The 24800-nt window shown below is 35.0% G+C and overlaps 1 protein-coding gene across 5 annotated transcripts in view; it reads left to right on the top strand.

Moving 5' to 3' along the window:
• LOC105146456 (Protein tyrosine phosphatase 99A) overlaps positions 1–24800 on the top strand; it is a 343436-nt gene that overhangs the window by 2820 nt on the left and 315816 nt on the right. Inside the window, exons 2-4 of one of the 5 annotated variants that reach the window (XM_011056736.2) lie at positions 2705–3026; positions 5449–5743; positions 6149–6194. Coding sequence is in view for 4 of the 5 variants with exons in the window: in XM_011056737.2 (XP_011055039.1) it covers positions 22453–22546 (94 nt within the window). In the remaining variant the exon portion in view is untranslated. Of the gene's footprint in view, positions 1–2704; positions 3027–5448; positions 5744–6148; positions 6195–18177; positions 18735–20398; positions 22547–24800 lie in introns of those variants that run through there. The other 4 variants (XM_011056737.2, XM_011056735.2, XM_087406023.1 and 1 more) reach the window with 4 other exon arrangements.

The raw sequence follows: 24800 nt of genomic DNA on the forward strand, positions 1-24800 counted from the left end.
TAATTAACGATCAATTAAAGTTACATAATTTGTAGTCTTTCTTTCTATTGTTTTTTTAAATTTTAAAATATTTAAATTAAAATTTAGAAGTATTGAAAACTGAAATTAAAAGTCTTAAAACATAAAATATTTTGTAAACTGCATATACAAGGATATACAGATCCAGACCAGTCGGAGAAGTTGGCCTGTACATGCTGTTTATAAAAAACTGAATTGGAAAGTCCTCATTTTGCAATTTTTGCATATTTTTTAGTTACCGAATAAGCAAAATGTCTAAAATCGACGCATAAAATAACTTTAAAATATATCTCTAAGAGCTCTTTAAGAAATATCTTTGAGATATTTCATAAAGTACTTTGAAAGATATTTTAATGTTATTTTATACATCGATTTTATTTGGCAATTTTTAGAAATTAATATCTCTTTAACTGTTGTGACCATTGCAAAATAGTAGAGAACTTTTCGATTCAGTTTTTCATACACAGTGCGTACATGCCGACTTGTCTGGATTATCCTATATAATAATATCATCAATCCCTTATATATTTCTTTATAGTTTATATCGTGGCTATTTATTAAAAAGATCGCAGATTCGAAGTACACATGATTGAGTTATTTCGTGTCCTGCTCATTTCTATTCTTTGAAATACTTACATCTGACTAAATAATGATCTCTATTCTTCCCTTTTTTTTTTAAATACATAACTCAATAAAAACTTTCTAAAGGTATAAATTCTTACACATCTTCGTTTTTAGCACCCTTATTAATGGGTTTTTCGTGTCCTGAATTTTCATCACTTTTACAAGTATATAAAAATTATTAAACAATTTATACGTATATTTTGACATCTGTAGAAAGTATTTGTAAAATTGTACACACACACACACACATATATATATATATATATATTTATATATTTATAACAAATTGTATAATTATATATTTATATAAATTGCTATAACTAAATATATTTAATAAAATGAGAAAAATGCACTTTTTCATACAAAAATGTAAAATTCTGAAACAAAAATGTTTGTAAAGGAAAAATGTTTCAATATTTTAAAGTCGACATTCCAAATTACAAAAGAAAAACTATACATATAGTTCAAGTGTCGGCTGTCTAAAAAATTTAGATATTTAGTAATTTGAAAATGATTTTTTTAATATGCATGAATGATTATAAATTGAACATATTGCATTTTAAATAATGCATTTTATTATTACTGTTTAATAATTTATTAGGAAAATGTTCTTCATAACATTACAGACAACATAATACAATATATAATATTACTGATAATATTTAACACAAAGATTCGAAAAATCATCGTATTTATTAAGGACTAATATGTTGTTTTAGGGTTCAAATTTTGTTGAAAATAAAGAAAAAATAAACATTTTTTACAATACGTGGGTTGTTTGAAAAGTTTTGAGTTTCAACATGAAGACATGAAGTGTTTTCGTTTGATGAAATTCTGTGTCCTCCGAGCCTAACTTTGAGCTTAGGAAACAGGAAAAAGTCGTTGCGGCTTAGATCTGGTGAATACGGTGGGTAGTTCATTAATTCGAATCACAATTTGTAAATTTTTGTTATGGCGATCGTCGATGTTTCAATTTATCCGATTTTTTCCATTTTTACAAAAACACTGACATCGACTAGCACAAATGACTCTCAGACAACTGAGCGTTCAAAATGGCTATAATTTTCACAGATATTTTGCAAAACATGTACGTACGATTGTAGTATCAGAATGATTTTGACGAGTAATGCCATTTTCATGTTGAGGTTCAAAACTTTTCAAACAACCTTCGTAAATGTACACTCTGTACACACAATGGGTCATTTATGACCCAGAAATGAATTTCGGAGTTATTCTAGTTAAAGGATAACGCACGAACTGAAGCTGACAACGCATAAAACTTGTTCTCTGAAATGCTGAACTTTTCTTATAATAGAATAGAAGAGAGATCAGTATTTGACCAAGTACTCTTAATATTTCAAAGAAAAGAAATGCCCAGGACACGAATGATCTAAAGATGTGTATTAAAGTATTTATGAGAATTACTTCATTTTTATACATTTATAAAGATAATGAAATTAACTTGGGATAATTGCTTATCATGTATAACTGTGTACGAGTGAAAAAATATTAAAAAATAAAACATATCGACAATATCACTACACGTAATGCTTTGTAACTAATTACATGTTTCTTGATAAACTACTTCTTGTAACATCGTAGTCTTTAAATGAATAGAGATATTAAAGAAAAGAATTAAGGAACTTGATTAAAATAAACGCGATATATGTATAATACTGCGCACCGTATTTTGCAGTGTTTTGTAACGAAATTCGTATTTTAAATGTTGTAATTCGCTGACCGGCCGGTCGGCGTGACCTCGGTCGAAAGTCACCGGCGTATACTCGCATATTCGCACCACGTCGTAACCGACACAATAAACGGTCGAGCGCGGTGTCAGTCTCGTGTATTCCCTCACACCGAACGGTAGTGGATATTGTGCACAATGATCGCAATATCGATTGGTATGTGCAATTGTAATTAAGCGTATCTCTCTCCCGATATTCATAACCCCGTCGCTATTGCCGTTCCCAACATCGGAATTTCCTTTCCTCCATTTCACGTTATTCGATCTACATATGTAATGAAATCATACGATTGGTTATCATCATGTGTTAATTAGGGTCCTGCGCAGTCGACGAAAATACATCGAGTCGGTGACGATCGAGGCTGTCGAAGTGTGAACCGTGGGAATGAATATCCAGTAACGCAAAACAGGAGCGTCGAAAATCGAGAATGTTGAGAATCGGAAGTGCCGACGTATGAATCGCAAGCGAATGTCGAGAGTTGTCGAAAGTCCGGAATGTTGAACGTTCGTTATTAATAATTTCGCGCGTGCTCGTAATTAATCGCGTTTCCCTGATTGACGCGGGTCTTCGAAGCAGTCCTTTACCAGATTTCAACTTGGATGCAGTGCTGGCGAGATTGGACAGCGAACACGTCTAGTGAGTACATTCATCAATACTGAATTCCGTTCTTTGAATAATTATTTATTAGAGTTATTTGTTATTGATATTGTATATTGTGTAATTGGTACATGATATAAATAACTCCATTAATTAGTTTCTTACTTGTAATTATTTTGAAATTAAATAAATTATTTAGGAAAATTACTTGAAAATAATTCATGATTTTTATATTCGAGCGCAATAATAAGTTTAATTAAATTTTTGAAAATAAAATTGTAATCTGGTATCATGTAGAATATTGTACATTCATTAAATTGCAATCAATAAGTGTTTTGCACAAAGATTGTTTTGTATACAGTACGTGGTACGATACCCATTAACTTGATAAATAAAATATCACTAATAAATACTATTCTATATTTCAACTTACGAATAAATTTATCTACTATGAATACATATAATAATGATTAGTTATTTGATATTTTTCCTCAAAAATTTGAATATAGACAAATGATTTTGAGAAATTAAATTTAACCCAAATTAATAATTAATCTGTAACCAGAAATATATTCTTTTAATTACATAATTTAGAATGTGAGAGACAATATTATGAAGTATAATAGCAGACCATGTCGGAAAAAGCAGATGAAAAATATATAAAAAAAACTTGAAAGATTAATTACATTTTTATACTTTAAATCAAAAAGCATTAATTTATGAAAAATTTGATTAACAATTTAAAATTTTGAATAATAGCAAAATATATTTTTATCTATAATTAAATAAGAATAAATAGTATCTTTTATTATACAAATTACATTTAATTTTTATTTAGATTTTTTTATGTAGTTACATTTTTTAATGTAATTATATAATATAAAGTTTTTTTATTTTTAAATATATTTTCCTTCAAAGAAAAAATAGATATACATATTAATGGCATTATAATTGCGACAAAAGACATTACATTGAAACTTTTTTACGCATTCTTTATATTTTTTTACACAGCCGAATTCTCTTGATATATTTTACACATTTTGTACAAATTTTGGATTTTATTTTCTACACACACACACACACACACACACACACACACACACACACACACACACACACACACACACACACACACACACACACACACACACATACACACACACACACACACACACACACACACACACACACACACACCCACCCACACACCCACACCCACACCCACACCCACACCCACACCCACACCCACACCCACACACACACACACACACAATATATATATATATATATATATATATATATGTATTTTTGTTGTATTTTTGCAATATATATAATTGTATCTTAAGCTTCGTCGTTAATTAGAGTTTTAATTAGAGTTGCATTTATTACATTTTTATGAAATACTAAAAAATCTTAACCAAATCTTTTCTACCAGAAGAAAAACCTTTTTTCTTCTGGAAATATTTGCACGTTACATTTATCTTAAAGTTAAATACAAATGATTTTCCTAAATAACTTATGTATTTAGTAACAAATAGAAATTAATTGCATTCTGTTATTTGGAACTGTTACAAATATATGCTAAATTTGAGTTCATTAAGTTTAACTTCAAAATAATAAATTTGATCAAACGAGAGATAACGGCATTGGAAAATTTTGATTATTTTAAAGTTCGTAATCTAATTTGTCTCCTACAAATTTAACGAAGCTTTATATACTGTTATGCCTAATGAACCTTTTTATGCTTAATGAAAAAGTTATTATTGATACAAGATATTTTACATTATAATATTTAATATTATTACTGTTTTATTTAATATATTAAATATTTTGATAAATAATCAAAAATATTTCAAAATAAAATATATGTATAAAATCTATACGCACGCACGCACGCACGCACGCACGCACGCACGCACGCACGCACGCACGCACGCACGCACACGCACACAAAAAATATTTTAACATTTAATAACATTTTTATAATTATTTAGATTGTTATGTACAAAAAATAAATTTTTATCTACGAAATCTTATTGTGCAATATAAACTTAAATATATTTCAGATATTTGTCAAACACTCTCTCTCTCTCTCTCTCTCTCTCTCTCTCTCTCTCTCTCTCTCTCTCTCTTTTAAAGAATTCAATAAAATATTTATAATATATACAGTAATATATACAGTAATATATTTATCTATAGATAGATAGATAAAATTAAATATATTTCAGGATTATATATTATTATAATTTAAATGATAATGAGATTTTAATTTTAAACTAAATTTTTCTATTTTATTTATTAAAATTATTTGATCTTTTTTATTAAATCTTTAATCTTTTACTAAATATTTGTTTAATGGACAAATAAAAAAATGTAATGTGTGCGCAATAAATAATATTTCACGAAATATTAATTATTTTGAATAATTGCATAATTCGGATATTGGATTTATATGTTACAGATTGCCCGTCATAGTTTTTATAACTGTAGCGGAAGATTCCGACAGAATTTGAGCACTGCATCTATTTTCAACGATATTGAAAAGTATATATATATATATATGAATCGCAGTCAATCATCGCATGTAATTTCGAGTAATATCTTTGTTAATACTATCGTATAGTGTCGCGCGATTATCACATTTTAATAACTAGTTTGTGTTTTCGGGAGTGTGAGTGTTCAATCAGTGCAACGAGGGAATTTGAGAGGAGGAGGAGACCCGGGGAGGCATCAGGCGACGGCGGAGCAACCCTGAGGTGATTAATATTTTATTTTATTTATCATTTTTTATTCTCTTGCGTGAAATTAATCATTTACACCCGTGACAGCCATACGTATGTATAATATGTCGTATTATTATGCGATGTAATATTTAGAAAATATTTTTAATATTTTATTCTTTATAGAGAATTTTAAATAGTTAAATCGCTTAATCTGACTATTATTCTCGTATAATATTCAAATATTTGAATCTTTTATTTACGAAATGTCCATCAATTCGATGATTAAAAATAACTTTTTCTCAAAAGATATAAATTGCTTTAATAAATGTTTCTATTCAAAAGTGAATTAAAAAATTCGGTACGCACAATAACTTTTTCATTGTAATTTTAATTACTTGAAACACTTGCTTGATAAGTTGGAAATATTTGCATTTTCAGATATAGCTACAATGCAGTTACAATTCCGCTGTTGCGCACTGTCACTGTGAGTAATTATCTTTTATTTTAAATTAAGATAATGGATCTATACAAATGTGACGAGAGAAAATATATAGATTTATATATTTATCAAGTTAACAATAACTGAAAATATAGCACTTTTAAATTAGATCAATTATTTCAAGATGGATGGATTTGAAAAGATCAATACTGAATTCTGAATACACTGTTTATTGATTTATTGTGGGTACATTTATACAAACATAGGACTCACTATAAAATTGAGCTCAATGTTTTATATTATCTATATGAGATAGTAATATAAGAATTGTAAATAATTATTAATTAACATTTGAGAAAGTACTAATTTATATTTTCTCCTTCCTTTCTTAAATATTATTTTAATAAAACTGAAAGTTTGCATTCTTTATTTCTTTATATTTTCTCCAGATTAAGTACGTACGTAGTACGTTAGTAGAAAAAGGCAATATTTAGAAATACTTTCAATATCTATGCATATATCACAAATATAAATAAAAGGCAACAGAAAATTTAATTGTCATGTCCCTCAATCAATTTATTAACAAGAACGCGCTAATGATTATTAATTATATTTATTTACACAATACAAATTTTACCTTAATCTTTTATAACCCATCCATATTGACAATTTGATTTTATACTATGTGAAAATAAAATGACATAAAATCCGATAAACATTTCATTGCAAAACAAAAGAATTTTTCGTATAGATTTTGTCGAAGTTTATGAGTTTCGTGCCAGTGATTTAAAAAAATTTTTAATTAATGAAATAATATTTTTAATATACAGGGTGTTTGATAAGTAATGATAAAAACTCTCGCATAAAGGATAGAGCGGATTAAACTGTATTGAAAAGTTTTTTACCATTTTCGGAATAGCTAACGAGATATTAGTTATTAAAAATCACCGAATATTGATTTTCAATAATTTTTTACTTAAATACTATCAATTTTTTAATACTGCATTTTTTTATTAGCAACTATTTTTACCAACATGAGAAAATGCAGAACTAAAAAAATTCTGAAAAAATTCTTAAAGCTTTATTAGAAGAAAATAAACAATTTTTGTTTCTTGCTTTTTTTCTGTAAAGTTGATAGTACTTAACTAAAAAATTATTGAAAATCAATATTCGGTGATTAAGTAATTTTAGTAATTAATATTATTAACTATTGCAAAAATTGTAAAATGATAGAGACTTTTTGATTCAGTTTAGTCCGCTCTATCCCTATGCGAGAGTTTTATCGCTACTTATCAAACACCCTGTATAATATAAAACTCCCATTGCATATACAGGATGAATCAGAGTAGTTGAATCAGTTTTTTATTATCGACTAATTATCGATTTAATGGTACAAATGTGTGGATAACATCGTGCGAATTCTGAGCGCGAAAAGACAGTTTGACGATGAGTTGAAAATTGTTACAAGATTTTATTTTTATACGAAGATATTAAAAAAAATATATATATATATTTGTGTGCCCAGATCAGTAATTTGCACGATGTATCCACACATTTGTATCGTTAAGTCGATAAGGTGTGAGGTCGAAAATTTCCTCATAGGGTAAAAAACTGTTCAATTACTTCGATTCATCGCATATACAAATTTTTTATAAATATATATATTTATTTATCAAAAGAAAAATTTTGATAACGTCTTAATAATAAATTTCTTAAAAATATATATATAGACAACACGGAAAATTCATATTCATTGAAAAATACAAGTATTTGTAAAAAGCCAATTATTTCATTTCGAATCTCATGTTATCTCTCACTGAACATCATCGACCGTCGTACATATATTGAATGTTGAACGTTCCAATGAGCACCTGATCGAAGTTTCTTTCGGCTTATGATCCCGCCGGTTAATTATAAATTGACATTTTTGTCACGTCGTTGTTATTATCCATTACTTCTCATGTCAAATAATGCCATTTAAATTGACTGCGAATTAATATTACATCGGCTGCAAATAATGCATTTTATTCTATACATATCTATACCTTGAATTTCCGAAAAATTTCAAAATTTAACTTGTAGCATAAAACATTTGATTGATTACAATACATCCGATGATTTAAAAATCATTTAAAATTAATTAAAAAATATTCAATTGTGATATACTATATTTATAATGTATATAGTAAAAATAATACGTAATGTTTTATTATGGTTTGCTTACATATTGTGGTATTCAATAGATCGTATATTATATTTAATGCAAATTATGTACAATCTAAAAATTGTAAATGTTTATTTTGAAATATAATTTAGCTGAAATTTAACGCTAAAATATGTATATGCATATAAAGAAAGATGGAAATATATTAATGAGGTAGAGAGGGAGGAAGAGAGGGAGGGAGGGAGGGGGAGAGAGAAAGAGAGAGAGAGAGAGAGAGAGAGAGAGAGAGAGAGAGAGAGAGAGAGACAAAAGTGATCGATTGTCAAGCAAGATTTACAACTACTTCTTTCCATGATAATAATTCTTGATATTGTGTTCGAATAACAACAAAAATAAGTACAGATTTCATTAAGAATATAATTATAAGAAATTAATTACGAGCAATTATTAAGTTAGGATTTATTCTCGTATTAAATTGCCATGATCAGTGCAATTTAGAGAAATCTGCTGTTGAACAGCGCTATTTATGAAAACGATCATGGCTCGTCTCTCGACGTGGCAAAAAAAATTTCATCGCGAAAGTCCAATTTGAGAATCGCCCCATGGGCGCAGTGGGCAAAAAAAAATGATCCATGCGGATTCTGAAAGTTCAATTTTCCGGGGCGGCAAGAGAGCTTGTAACGGCAAATATGCGTCGACCTTTTTGTTTCGATCTCGCGGGACTTCGATTCCCGCGACGTTGAATATTCATGCGATTTTATTAACTACGTTTCAAACATCGCTTTCAACGGGAACATTCTTTATCTTCTTAGATATCTTTATCTTTCTCTGCTTCTGTCCGACCTTCGTCATGCACATAACGTCGCGACGCATCAACGGAAGAATTCTCTTTCGCGAAATTAAATTTTACTCGATCGTATTGTTCCCTAGATTACTTGACGTTTAGTTGCCTCGTCAGACGTCGTTAACTATTACAAGCGAAGAAAATATCTTGATCTTTTTGCTGTGCTGATCCACGTTGACAAATTTTTATGAGATTACGATGCATATTCATCTATAAAATCCGCGATAACTTATACGAACAATTCAATTAACTCCAAAGTTCAAACTAAATTTATTGCTGTTGCAAACAATAAACTGTAAATTTGATCATCATACTATGTATAGTGTTGTATTAATCCTTACGGCTGTATAATGCTATCATGGTATCTATTGAACTTTATAATAATTTAAATTATATTTTAAAATTATTAGAAAGAAACGTATTGAATGTTATTTTCAATTCATCTTTTATTTCCACGTACATGATGTAATATTTTTTATTATTTTATTTCATCCAAATTAATATTGTGCTTTCAGTTAATTGCTTATACCATACATATTTGTTCCTATTTGTCATAAAGTCTGTATGAAAAAAAATATATAGCTTCTGTTATATATAAATTATACAGTTTAAAATAGAAAATGCGAATACAGGAAAATTAAAATTGCCCAATGCCGAGAAAATTAAATAATGATATCATAAACCTCAAAAAATGATATCATAAATTTCATATTATTTTTGTCATTTTACATTTTTCATTTCGTACTTAATATTTTTTACGAAATAAAAGAATTAAATTAAATTTTTTTTCTCTACAAAAGAACCGAAAGAATTAATAATAATTCGCAAAAGGATGTGAGGATAGAGTGAGAATGATATAATAATGAATAACGTAATATTTAATTATGGCAATACGCAATACCAACAGCATGTTTTCAATAGGGAGTAACTTTCCGTTTCGAAAATCCGTTTTCCGGAGAGACTCGTAACGTTTCGTCAGTAATACTTCATTCGCTATCCTCTACCCGGATCGGGGCAAGCGTTCACGAGAAAATTTTTCCCACGGCGCACGGAAAACTTTCGCCGAGTTATTCACGCGCGCATATTAGTGCACATTCATCCTTCGAAATAGCGCTAACCTCCGACCTGAGAACAATTTATCGGAGGGCGAAGCCCCCGGCCGCTACCTCCGCGAGAGCTGTGGGTTACTTATTTGCACGTTTCCGCAGTTTACATAGCTTCGGAGAGCCCCTTGGCCGACCTTTCTCTCGGATCTCTCGTTCATTCGTTCATTCGTCCATTCGTACGAGTGAAGCTCCACGAGCGAATGAATTGGCAATACGAATCGAACCCCGGCCGATTCTTGTTAGGTTTCAATGCATCGGTGCATCGGTAATTGACCGTCTATTTGTTGCTCCAAAATGGTACGATGTTATTGATGCAGCGTATCTTTCAAGCGCTCAGTTATACAATACGTTGCCCTGTATGTGTTTGAAAATCATTATATATAGTATACGAAAAGTACAGTTTTGCTAAAGTATTTACAAATTTAGATAGATGTCTGAAAATAATTTTATTTTATTATAAAAATAATTATATAGGACACTCAAATTAATTGCTACAATATCTTTTCGTAGCATTATCATCAACAATTAACGTTTAACATAATTATTTAGATCTAATAAAATTATTTTCAGATTTGTATCGAGCTAAATTTTTAAATATAATACTTTGGCGAAAATCATTCTTTCCCTTCACAAAATGAACGATTTTATTGAAGATTTAAAAATTTAGCCAGGTAACAAATCTGAAAATAATTTTGTTAGATCAGCAAAATAATTACGCAGGAATCTCAAGCATGATAAGCAATACTGTAAAAAGTTTTGACATTCTAGCAGCCAGTTTGAGTGTCCTGCATGATTATTTTGATGGTCCGACAAAATTATTTTCACATCTATATCGAAGTAGGATACAAAAGGAGGGTACAATTTTCACTTTTAAGCGACTGTTCGAGACTTATTTTACTTTTATATTTTCTTATAAATTTTTCTTCATAGAAATTGAAAATTATCATAATAATGATGCTACATTCAAGGAAAAATTTGTACATTGAAATAAAGAATAAAATCTTTATTCGTATCGTTATGCTGTCAGTCATGTTTCAATCATTTAAAAACTAGTTCAAAATTGTTAACCCAACTCTGTATGAAATTAATTTTTAAATGATTGAAGATTAACTTGATAATGATTTCGCAACAATGTGAATAAGGATTGTTAACTTTATTTTAATATACCAATTTTTGCTTGAGTAAAGCGTTAATATAGTAATTTTCAATTTCCATAAAGAAAAATATATAAGAAAATATAGAAATAAAATAGTCTCTATATAGTCACGAAAAAAGTTATACCCCCTTTTTTAGATATTTTACATTATTTAATAAAACCGTTCTTCTCTCATGTGTTAGATTAAATTAGAGACAGTCGATAGGAAAACAGACAAAAATATATGAATTTCGATAAAGCATTGAAGCAACATAACGAGACAACGAGCTAAATCTCTCCCTTCACCAATGATATAAAACTACGAAGCGCAAATTTTTCGTGTTGATTTTGAAGCTGCGTATATTAGCGTCTGTTGCACGGAATGCGGTGATAAAAAACTATTTGTAGCTGCCACATCGGTGCAAGTATCCATGTTTCGCGATGCCCAAACCCACGGATTGTCCATTTTATTTTGCGCACTACGTACGCGTAAAATATAAATTGTTTTGCTCGAGGATATGCTTGTTGCTGCGGGAGGAAAAAAAAAACGGCGCGCGAGTAACAAATAACGATTCGACATTTTATGTTTTACCCGCTCATTAACGAATTCATGATCAACAAACCGGAATTTGCGAAAGGTTTGAGAAACAAAAAAAATGTGTACGCCTTTGCGCAAGCTGAATACCGCGTGAAATAATTGACGCAATTAAATATCGATATTGATATTGCGAGTGCAATCTGAATGAATCGATAAATGGATTCGTTGCACTGCCAATCAACGCACGAATGCACTATGACTTCCTCGTTAACAATAAGGGATAAACCGTATTCCGCTAATGAGTAAACAAATTTAATTTCTTGTATGTACGTATAAATTTTTAATATTCGATACATATAAAAAATATTTTTATTCATGAAAACTATTACAGTTTTTGGAAAACTATAGAAATTCATATTTTTCATCTTTTAAAATTTAAAATAATTAAATTGAAGCAATCTCTCTCATACATATTTTTACATAGACACACTGAGAGAAAAATGTTTAGTATTTCTAACTATAATTAGATATTACTATAATTATGATTGTTATTGCTATAATATTAGTAATAATAACTATATATATAGTTTTGGCAACAAATGTATATAGTTATATAGATCTAAATGACTATAATTATAGTTATTATAATTATATTATAGTTATTATAAAAATGATTGAAATTACGCATGGAATGCTAGAGATTCAGATTCGATAATATTTCAGCTGAGATAATATTTTTTGCAATAAATAAATTTATTTACAGATTTGCAACATATTAAGATCTCTTGAATAGATGCCTATAGATCATTAAAATTTAATTGTGAAATTGATATTTATTTCAGTAGTTTAGTTACGTTTTTAAGTTCAATAAAATTTCGGCGCGCAGTTCAAATGACTATAAATATGGTATATATGAATGTACATATACATATAGTATTAAAAGATCCAACTTCGACCGTTATAGACATTTTCCCATTTGTTAAAATTATTATAAAAATAATTCAAATGACTACAAAATTATATTAGTAATTTGAATAATTTTTATGTTAATTAAAATCTTTTTTATGATTATAATAACTATAATTATAACCATTTTAGATTGCCAACTAAATATATATTTGTTGTTAGAATATACGATTATTATTATTATTAATATTAACAGTAATAATCATAATTATAATAATATGTAATTATATAATAGTTTCAAATACCAAACATTTTTCTTTCACAATTAGGGCACATATTCACGCGTTGAGATTTGAATATAAAAATTATAATAAAGAAAAGCATAATCACTTGATTGAGTTTAGCATCTCCATACTGTCTAAATTTCGTGAAGTGAAACCTCACTCGAAGAGACTGTCTCATTCAATTTAGCTTGTCTTGAAAAAAGAATGAAAATACGGCCATTCTTGTTTGAGAATGGCAGATTTTCACTCTTTTTAGAGTGAGATTTATTCTTTTGAAATAAGATTCACTTTAAAGGAGTGAAATCTCAATCCCTTTTTTGAAATACCAAGGTATGGGATCCTCATTTCAAGAAAGGAATTGAGATTTCACTCCTTCAGAGTGAATCATCTCATTCCAAAAGAGTAAATTTTACTTTAGAGAAAATGAAAATCTACCACTCTTGAACAAGAGTGGCCGTATTTTCACTCTTTTTTCAAGGCAGGCTAAAATTTTCAGTCTCTTGGAGTGAGATTTAGAGAATACAATAACTTTTATTGATTCTTAAAGATATTATTTAAAATTTTATTTTTTTATTCCTTCATGAATATTATGCATAAGAAATAATTTAACATATCATTATGATGTTTTGTTATCAGACAACGTGTCGTAACAAAAGGGGATGAATTGGTTTCACGTTTATGAGGGGGGAACCTATATAATCCGGACTCACTACACGGGCGACGATCGTCTTAGGACGTGCTTCCGGTCGGGAGCAGATCTGGGGATTCTAACATCCTCTGAAACGCTCACGTCAAGGGGATTTCAGGAGATCGCTACACGGACCGATGTGGTTAATTTTATAAATAATTTATAGACGCCCAATGTGTGCGCGAGTGTACATGGTTGTCCCCCCCCCTTCCCTTTCCCTATTATGCGGCATTAATAAACCGTTGCTCTTCCGGACATATTATTAACGTCGGGCTTTTTAATATAACGCGTAAATAAATAACGATGTAAACGTGTCATTAACTGAATGTAGTCTTTTCAATATTCATGTAGTTGGCTAAATACGATTAACATATCCAATTAGGTGATACAAATCGTATACTCGGTATCAATTATTAATGGAGGTGCCTCGATTCTGTTCGTGATAATTTGTGTAATCAATTATTTATAAATTGTACAATTACCTCGCCAGATAGATTAAGAAAACCAATACGCAATACAGGGAGACAAGTTGAATACTTGAAAGTATATGTATGTGTAGAAACAATAATTAAATGTGAAAAGAAAAGGATAAATAACAGAGAAATCATGATATCAAAGTTAAAGTTTATTTTTGATAATCTATTATTTATAATAAAATGTTTATGTAATTTTATATCTTGTAAAAAAGAATCATAACGGACATTTATGTATATTAAAAATATCAGAACATATGTACGAATACATATATTGAAATATATAGCGTATAAAACGAAGTAGAATTCTATTCTTAAATTTAGACATGAAATGTAAATGATCTAAAGTAAGCTCTGTAAGCTTTAGAGAAAAATTATATAATCTAACAATAATAAAATGGAAATTTATTATCCATGTATCGATATAATAGTGGCTATGTTCTATAAAATATTTATAAAAATAACTATATAAGTTTATTCGAGACTTTTCTCAGATTATTCAATGAAGTCTTTTAGGATTTGCTTTATAAGCTTTTTTTCGCGGCTCGTAATATATTCCAACCGCATATTATTCTTTGCCCTTTGGGTAAACCGCCGCACTGGGATCTATCATTTTTGCGTATCAGGAGAAACCGCGAGACATCAAAATGATGTACAACTCTAGTTCTTCTCCTTTAAAATGAACGTAGTATTAATACGTACCTCGTTGCAAAAAACGATCCATAATTACTGTAAATAAATAAATACTCTTTATGTATTTATAAATCAAATTTCTTTCGGAAAGATTTCTTCAAGAAAATATAAGATCCTCTCCTAAATATACGTGTATGTTTGCTATTAAAAATGATTATTCAGAATTATAAATGATTTATAGAAATTTGATATAATCTGATATCGTAACTAAATGTAATAAATCTTTTGGTTAAGGTCAATTACACATAATATAGATAATTATATTAATTTTACATAGTTTCATCTTCATGTCTACGCGTTATAGTTTTCTCCCTTTTATTCTAGACAAAGTACTCGTGCTTCTCGACCTGTATTTCGCCACTACCGAGATAAAAGTAATGACATTACCATTTGTCTGCATCACTTTACCACTCTTTCCTTGTCTGTCGCGCAAGCCATCCTTGTAATCGATAGCGCAAGGACATTCGTCCGTCCGTCCAGACCGTCCGCCCGGCCATCCATTCATCCATCCATCTATCCATCTATCCATCTATCCATCCCATCTATCCGCCACCCGTCTACCCGCGAACTTAACGCAGCGTTCAGCGCGATGCAAGAAGCGGCCATTATCGTTCTCTCCTTTTTGCGTTCCTGCGTTGTTCCACTTTTTTCGATACTTTCAATTTATAGAAACGAGATTCCGCCACTTATCCTGTATGGAAGTCCCCGCTCTCCTGTCGGAGAGGAGAGTTTTATTATAAACTCTCGCACGTACCTCTCTCGCGATCGGATTAATGAACATGATGGGTTTAACGAAGCGCGTCTCTTTCATCGATGGCGTTCGTTAATAATCTTTGATGCGAGATGTTCTGCGAACGCAGTGGGGCGTTTGATGGAAGACAGTATTGTTCAATGCGAGAGAGAAAAATTTAAAAAAGAAAGAGAGAACGACTAAAATAATTACCCTTCTTAAATTAGAAGTTAGACCGAATCAACCAAAAAGGCGCGACGACGTGATACGTTTAAGAATGAAGAAGTAATTAATAGAAAGACGTATCTTAATAATATTACGTCAAACGCAAAGAATGTTTTGCTATACAATAAAAAAATATCTACTATGTGATATTTAATTATAAATTTCGATAATATCGATAATATCGGATTCCATTCTGCCGGCTATTTCATTACTATCGACTGTTCTTATCTCAATTTCTGTAAAAACTCAGCAAAGAATCCTTTGACTTCAATTTCGCTTCTTGAGTAATGTAAATTTGCATTTGAATTAGTGACGCATTAGGCGTGTGTGCCTTTATGTTAATGAGTTCATTGAAAAAGAGAAGTCGTACTGAGCGTATCGTAGAGTCACTAATGGAACGTTGACCGACCAAAAAGGTCCAGGCGGATTGGGAATCACAGCGAGCGAGACGTAGGAAAATGTCGAGCGAGATACGGGCAGATTTAAAGGTCTGTTTTCATTGCTATTCCGAATCGTGTGTGGGCTTCCGCACGGTTTCCGCAGCCGGTGGGTTTCCGCTGTCCTGTATAGAAGCAGGCTACAGTTTGATTGGTAAATCTACGGCTGCCCAATGATGCGTTTATTTGTCGAAAGAATCAGGGCAGCGTCCGCGCGAGACAGAGCGATGAAGATGAGGATGAGGATGAGGATGAGAGGGGGCAAGTAGTGCAAGTAGGATACAGCGAGGTTGCAGGGTGAATGAAACGGGATGGAACCGAAAAGGGAGGTCGTCCAACCGTCTCTCTCTCTCTCTCTCTCTCTCTCTCTCTCTCTCTCTCTCTCTCGGACCGCGTCGCGTCGTACAGCACTCCACCGCAATCAGTAAACCTGTAAAACATTGGATTAGGTGGCCCTAGCGTGACCTCGCTCCGACTCTCGTGGACGCGGACCGGAGTTCCAATTTCCAAGCTATGGCTCTCGCTACGGAGCGGTAGCTATACACGCGCTCTTCGTTCTCCAGCTCGGCGTCGCGATACGTTATCCAATAGCGCTCGAATTATTCTCGTTTTATTCGCCGTGCCAGCAGCATGCGCGACCACGGCGCACATCCTGCGCTTCCCGTATCGTAACCGGTTAGCCAGGCCCGCTGCTGTTCCGCGAGAGAACGATTTATTCCCCTACGTTTCTTCCTCCCCCTCTCTCTTGCTTCGCTGTCTCTCATTTTCTCTTTCTTTCTTTTCTCTCTCTCTCTCTCTCTCTCTCTCTCTCTCTCTCTCTCTCTCTCTCTCTCGCTTTTTGTCTCTCCAGTTAACAAATTCTTCGCCTTTGTCGCGCGATAAATTTGATTTATTATTATCGTTATTACGCTTGTTATTCCGCTCGGATGTAAAGTCTTGCCCGCGTAATTCCCGACCTCACGGGATACATGGCTCGTGTACACCGCGCTTCAAGAGTCGACGCGTCATTACCAATTTATCACTGTCGCCCTCGTTTATTCTCATCGGTAGATAATCAGCTGTGGAATACCAGCGGCCACCGGTGGGCCATGTCGTCGCTCACTGACTTCGCGCCGGCTAAATCGAACAGACAGCTCTTCTCTCGATTTCAAATATCCGGAAAGTTACGTCATTTAGAATCGCCTTTTCAACCTGAGGATGTTTGCGTGCTTGTTACCGACGATAGTCTTCGCTACTTGCCGAATCCTCTTCCCCTCACCGCTGCGTCGCGCCGAACAGGTTTAGTAGCCACTCGACGATGTTTTCATCCGAAATTGTCATGTGGCACACAAACACACACACATACATATAGGTCCTTCTCCTCGAAGAACAAAAAGGAGGGAAAAAGGGAATAGAGAAGGATCTCTCAGGGAGAAAACACCGCGCACAAGAGGGATGGTCGCGCGCACTTTGGTCGAGCTTGAGAGAAAGACGGAAAGCGTGTCGATGTGCCGGTAGTGGTGTGGCGGTGGTGGGTAGGATGATAGTAGGAAGGGAGCTAGCCCCTGGTGCGCTCGCGCACCCGATCGTACACCCCCGACCAACCCTCTGAGCGCGCGCGAGAGAGGTCCGTCGAGCTGGAGAACCGTGGTTGGAATGGCGTCCTCGTTGGTATGGGTATTCCCGTCACTCGCAAACGTACACGACCAACGGGGCACACGCACACGCTTGAAACATAGTACACATACGAATCGACGCGCACACACACACACACACACACACACACAGGCGTGTATACGCCCGCACGTGTATACGGCTCGGTTGGTGAGTGAAAGAGTGGGGAGCCGGGATGTCGGAGGGTTGCTGAAGTTTCTCTAACGCTCGATGGCGTACCAGTGCGGATCGTGATTCTGCGGGACGCGTAGCGTCGCGGCGTCCTCCGTGTTCTCCGTATCCTCTACCGATCTCGCGCGTCCGTCCGTTCGTCCGTCAGCGTTCCGACCGAACGGCGCAAACGGCCGGCTTATAAGGCCCAGTGCGACGAGAACTGCCGGGAGAGAGATCGGAGTATCACACAGGGGCCATGTGGGGGAATAGTAAATTTGGGAAAAATATGAGAGATATATGACGCTCTCCATGATAAGATGCTTCTTATCACTGTGACAATTACGGGACGTCTCCTTAATACCGAGCGTCTCCTTCGAGCGCGAAAAGTTACATTGGTTGCCGTCCGGAAGGAATACGATAGCTCCCGAGGAGATCACGCTTACATTTTTTATTTTCCAATGCTTTTATCGTTTCTTCTCGCATATCGACGTCCCGATGACCAGACAATGGCTGAGAATAAACGTACGATCGAAGATGAAGGGAATTTATGCTGAGAGTACGTTCATTGATGATCGAGTCGAATCGAGTCGACCCTTTTGATCTTGATCGATATAGGTCGAGAGCGAATGCACTTAAATAGTCCTATTGCTTAATTGACGTTTGTACTTCAATAGTTCTCCGTGCGCTCCCACTCCCGTTTTCATTAAGGAGTTCTTGAAGCGTAATTGCTTAGATCTCATTTAGAGTAAAAGAGCGGGGTGTCGCTTAAAAGTTAGTCCGATTACCGTTCTTGTTGCGTATTGTGCATCATCGTTCATTGCCTGGTTGGTATCTGGCGTAAGAAGTTGTCGAGTCTCTCTCTGTATATAAACTCTGTATATAAACTGGTCGGTTATGACTTAAGGCGTATATCTTGAGCTTCTTCAACGCGGTTCATTCCTTGTTTCTTGATGGCGCAAAAAAAAAAAAAATTTGCGCGCGCGGCCGATTAATTTATTTTACCAGACCGAATACGTATCCCGAAGGCGTGGAAAAATTCAGCGGACGTAATTGGTTTTTTTTTTCATCGTCTTCCCGTGAGCATTGTAAATTAATAAATCGTTTTTTCCCTGCGAGCCATGTTTATTAATCAGCCGATGATACTTGCTGCACCGCAGCATCAATAATACACGTATTACTGCTTATGCAAGCTGCCGTTAATCGCGGCCGGACACAACACAATGTAATGTTTCTGCATGCCAGCGTGTACTGCATACGCTCGCCGGAGTGGAAGTAAAAATAAATGCACGAAATCCGCGCGCGGATTTCTGGATCGTGTCGAATGTTGAAAAATCGCGCAGCTGGCATGAGTGGCAGTTTTGGCGGACCAGCGAGCAGAATTCGATTATTGCATTCTGAAAGCATAAAGAACTTGAGAGATTCGTTGCATTTTATATAAGATCTTTTTCGCTTTGATATACTTTCGAGTATTTTTTTTTAATTCATTTTTTAATTACACCGTAAAACTATGGTTGAATAAAAAGCGAATTACGTTGCAGTTTCTTTTCAAGTTAGGAAAGAGCTAAGAGCAACTCGTAAGAAGTATTCCCCTCGCTAGTCGTCTATTAAAATCCACGGAGTTCTGGTCTAACGAGCTCAAGCGGCAAAGGAATCTGTAACATTCTCGTTTCTCGTCAACGGCGCGGCGGTATACTCGTTCTCGATTCATCGTGGAAATTCTTGCTCTCGCTGGGACGCATTAACGATTCCGCCAGCAGTATAGTAGCAGGTTCCTTACGATCGACGCTCGTCGGATTCGAGCTCCTCTCCAGCTCAGCTTGACTCGGCTTGGTTTGGCTCGGTTCGGTTTCAGCGAGTTTCGACACGGCAGTCATGTTTTATCTGGATCTCCAGCCGCAGTGATCGGCGAGATCGTAAAACGGCTGGCCGACGGACTCGTTGTCAGTGGTATTTCCAATTGGCCGGTTGCGAGATCTCTAGAAGGAAACCGGTTCGACGACCAGATCCTGGATGTGTGTACTCGAGTCTCCCGCCTTGCGCGTTCCGTTCCCCGTTCTTCCTTTCTCTCTCTTACTCCGCGTCTCTCTTTCTCTTACTTTCGCATCTTCTTCCTACTGACGTCCTGTGCACTCGCGCTCTTATCCGTATATCTATAATCGAACTCGGGAGACCACTTTCCAGTTTCTGTGCCAGCTACTAGTCTCGGCTTTGCTTTTACAGTGATATACGCGACACATACTACACGTTTGTAGTCCATCGTAATTTCGCACGTGTACGTGTGGTTAAAACACCGCGATCGCGCGGTATCGAGGTATCGAGGTTCGCCTGTGATCAAACTTTGGGTGTTGACGTGCCGAGAGCTGGTGGCATCGTCCGTTTTCGAAGAACGCAAAGGAGGGAACGTAGAGAGAGGTCGATTTACTCGCGATCAGTCAGTGCTCTCTCTGGCGCGATTACGACGGACGTACCTAGGTGCACAGACGATCGATGCATAAATGTTTCGCTGAATCTATATAGAGATCGACATAAAAGTGCGAGAAACATTTGGCGTAAAGAAACTCCGACTTCGGCGAAATGTTTTTTAAATAGCTAGACAGCATAAAAGACTGTATTGAAATGAAGGAATATCGAGCAGTCATGTAGAAGATGGTCAGTCGAATCAAGAGCTTTTGCGTTGATTTCCAGGAGATGGCAATGGCGACTTTAAATCGCCCGACTTTTTAGTCTTGAACAATGCGAGAAATGAGATTTTGAGGGGGGTTGGGGGATATTTGCGAGACTCAGCGAGTTCTGCGAATTGAGAAGAGAAGGAACGTCTCCAACAAGATGTCGTGAACGTTTCTCGAAGGGACGCTGGGATCGTCTCTGACGCGCAAATTTCGGGAATTTGTCCCCAGCGGGGAAAGAAAAGTTCCTTGTGTTTGGTTTCCTAAGTTGGACGGGATTTCGGGAGCCAGCTTGCCCGGAAAATTGGCAGTGTTAGTTCGCGGGGATTTTCGCAGTGCATCTTGGAAGACTGCGCAAGATTCTACCTATATGAGTGATGCTTTCGGACGTAACGTTGGCGAAAGTTCGGCCGTTAGTTCCGGTCCGTTGAACGATACCGAGGAATCTTCCTCGCCGAGGGCTGATTCCACCGCGCGATTACACCAGACGGAACGACGTGGTTGAGGGAGCCCAAAAAGAGCCCACGGTTGCATTTCGCTCTCACGATTCATTTATAATAATTGAAGCGATCGTGCATCGCACGAACGGTCGCGACAGCATATCGTCAATGGCGCACATCCAATCTCCGATCGCTACATTAGGTTATGGATTCCGCACGATATCGCGGATATTACCCGTTCACGTATCAGTGTATATCCCGACGATTTGGTTTAGCTCGCGAATCGATCAAAAGAAACGAGCACTTTTACTTCCGTGAAATCGGAATGCCGCGGATGTGCTGTTGAACTCAAGGCTGAAAAAGGAGGAAGAGACCAATTCATAAAATGCTTAAATTCACGAACGCTTAAAACACAAACGAATTAAAACTAATTTAATAAAATAAGAATGGAATACATACATCGGTGCGTTTAAGAGTATTCGTGCGCCCATAACTAACAGGACGCACACAAATCCAGTGAATGTGAAAAGTGTCGGCTTTGTTATATCGCGCTTGTTCGTAACTCCTCCCTCGTCGGGTTTCGTTTATATCGCGCGCGCCTGCTCATTCTCATTCTCTCAAGCAGTGCGCGAATATATGTATACGTATATATATATATATATACGTATATATACGAGTGGTTGGATCGCGTGCCCGCCGTCGTCTCGTGCCCCCCGACGCTTGTCGTTACACGTCTGATCGTAAGTGTAACGAAACTTCCTCTTGTATACGTGGTATCGCGCCTTGTCACGGTACAGTATAAAATTCGCGCTGCTGTGAACCGGTCCGCCGTTCGCACGGACGAGGATCTGATCCTCGATTAACAGAAAGAGAGTAAGAGACCGAGAGAGTGAGGATAATTCGGCCGGGGGAGATATGTGCGGCGTGGGATACTCGTTTCGGATCGGACTCGACTATCGGAAGTCCGTACGAATTCGTCGGTACGGTGACACTCGCATTTAGGCACCTGATCCGAGGCAAACGATTCGAGTGAGCAGGACGAGGGGGGAGAAAGAGAGAAAGAGAGAGAGAGAGAGAGAGTTGTGTGCGTGAGCGATTCTAATCAACGTCAATTGAGTTAGATTGGGGTCGAAGTGGTTCCAAAAGGGACACCGATAAAAGCCAAGCCATGGGCATCATGAATGCGTGGAAGGGCGGCCGAATAATCTATGCTTATCTCCTATGGGTCGTCTTCAAGGCTACCACAGCGGGGGGACTTTATGGTGAGTACACGTCCGGTTATCTAGATAGTACCCAGGATTTCGGTACACATTGTTGTCGGATGCTTGCTCGATAAATTGGAAGATTCTTACATCGTTCCGTATGATCTTCATTAAACTTATATAATATCAACAGTAAAGATGTTAAAAATATGACCGTAAAAATAAGTATCTAATACGAAGAGGGGAAAAATAAGTTATTTTTAGTGCGTGCTAGGAAAATAGCAGCTTCGCGCAAGAAGTTGCTGAGAAACTATAGAGGCTTCCGGTAAACACAACGTCTCGGCTATTCAACGCTCCGCGTGAGAGACGTGACATCAAAATTACTTCAACCTTTCGATCGCCGCTCGTAAATATAGTCTCCCGGAGAAATGCTGCCATTGACTCCCGGTCGCTGTATAGGCTATAAATGTTATATCGATCGTTTTCACCGTATATAGTGAAGGGTTGTACATCAACATTGTGCATATTTGAAATTGTGTATGCGGGTAATAATACGCGTAAAGTTGCAAACAAATGGAAATGGAAAAAAATTGGACCGGACCGACAAAGCAATGTTAGTAGAAAATCGAAAGCCTCGTTACAAAAGTTCGATTGTGCAAGGCTTTCCGGGTTGACCGGTGCAAACTCATAGCAGGGAAATTGTGAAAACGTTAATTAACGTTTGCGATGGACTTTCCGCGCTAACGCAAATACGCGGAAATATATGGTCTGAATTCTTAACGTACGTGCGGTTTTAATGATAATGAAAATTCGCGAATATCTCGTTGGCGGGAAATAAAAGAATTATATGGCATTTACTCTCTCTTTCTCTCTCCGACGAATCGTCTCGACTTTTTGGATTAATTCGAGCTGTTGAAATAACGAACTGTGACATCGATACCCCACCGTTCCATCAAATCTGCCAGGGATAATATTCATAAACTTTATGTCATTAGTGTATCTACATATTGTCATATTTAACCATTAATCTATCCCATCAATCTGCCATGGATATCATTTATAAAATTTATACCACTATCGTATTTTCATGTTGATATGTTAGGATGTTTACTATCTGCAAAAAAAATTACCTTGATTATGTAGGAGATTTCTTTCTTGCCCTTAAGAATTAGAGATTTTCATGAAATTTTATCGATCTCGGGGAAAATTTTTAGAATTTTACTTATTTTATTTTGACTTTTATAATTTTATTTTTTCTTTCGTTTTCAAAGTAAAACGTTTTTCCTTTGATCATTTGTTCTTGATAATGTAAAGTGTTGATAATCGATTAATAATAAATATGGCGTACATATTCATGTACGGTTTCGTGTATCTCGTGAATTTTTTATTAAAAATATCAGGATAATAGTAAAAAATAACATTCAGCAGAAAAGAATAGCTCTCTGATACTGTATTGTATAGCGAATCCTTTCTATATTATCCTCTGCATGGTTTCGTTGCTCCAATTATAAAAAATGACAGACATAGTTTCAGGAAATTCCTGTCTTTTATTAATTTACAATATATAATTTACAATATATAGCTTATTTGTGTTACTTGCAACTCCAATTTATTTCAAAATTGGAGCATTTAAAAAATTGTCTAATCTTACCCGGAATTTTAAATAAAAATACCTGGAAAATTCAGAAATTCTCAGGGGATTGTTTTACAAAATTTTGGTAAATACCTCTATATATATCTAAACCTACTAATTTGTATTTATTAATGTTTATATGATTTTGCTCATATCTTCGTATTCAACTTCTTTTTACAAACCTTATAAATTTGTGATTTTTGGAGAGACGTGAGTACGATAAGACCATATTATCTCTGAATTAATTCCATACTACAGAAGCAGAGAAGATAATAGACACACGTATTTAGTTTTCATTAACACGTTCGGTGTAAGTACGAAAGTACCTCTCGGCATCGTTTTGAAGAGATATTCGAGAATTAATATCGATCGGAGAGCATGAAGAGAGAAGGAGAGCCCTTGATGTTTTGCGTATCGTTAATAAGAAATATAGCTTGGAGAACGTGTCTCTCGTAGAAAATCGGATAGATCCTCGTGGTAGAGCAGTAGTCGTTTAAATCCCGCAATCGGTACAAAGGTCGTTTGAAGAATTTTACAATGTCCTATTTCGCTTCCTCCGGTTTATCCAGGTAGCGGAACGCATAAAGGAAAACCAGAGTAAAAGTCAATGTTACTTCTTGGAAGAAGACGCCGACGCACGAGTTGCGTTCTCAAGCTCGTGCAACCGAGAGTCGGGTTCAC

Source organism: Acromyrmex echinatior, chromosome 4, assembly GCF_024713525.1.
Source record: "Acromyrmex echinatior isolate Ae372 chromosome 4, ASM2471352v2, whole genome shotgun sequence".
NCBI classification, from domain to species: Eukaryota; Metazoa; Arthropoda; class Insecta; order Hymenoptera; family Formicidae; genus Acromyrmex; species Acromyrmex echinatior.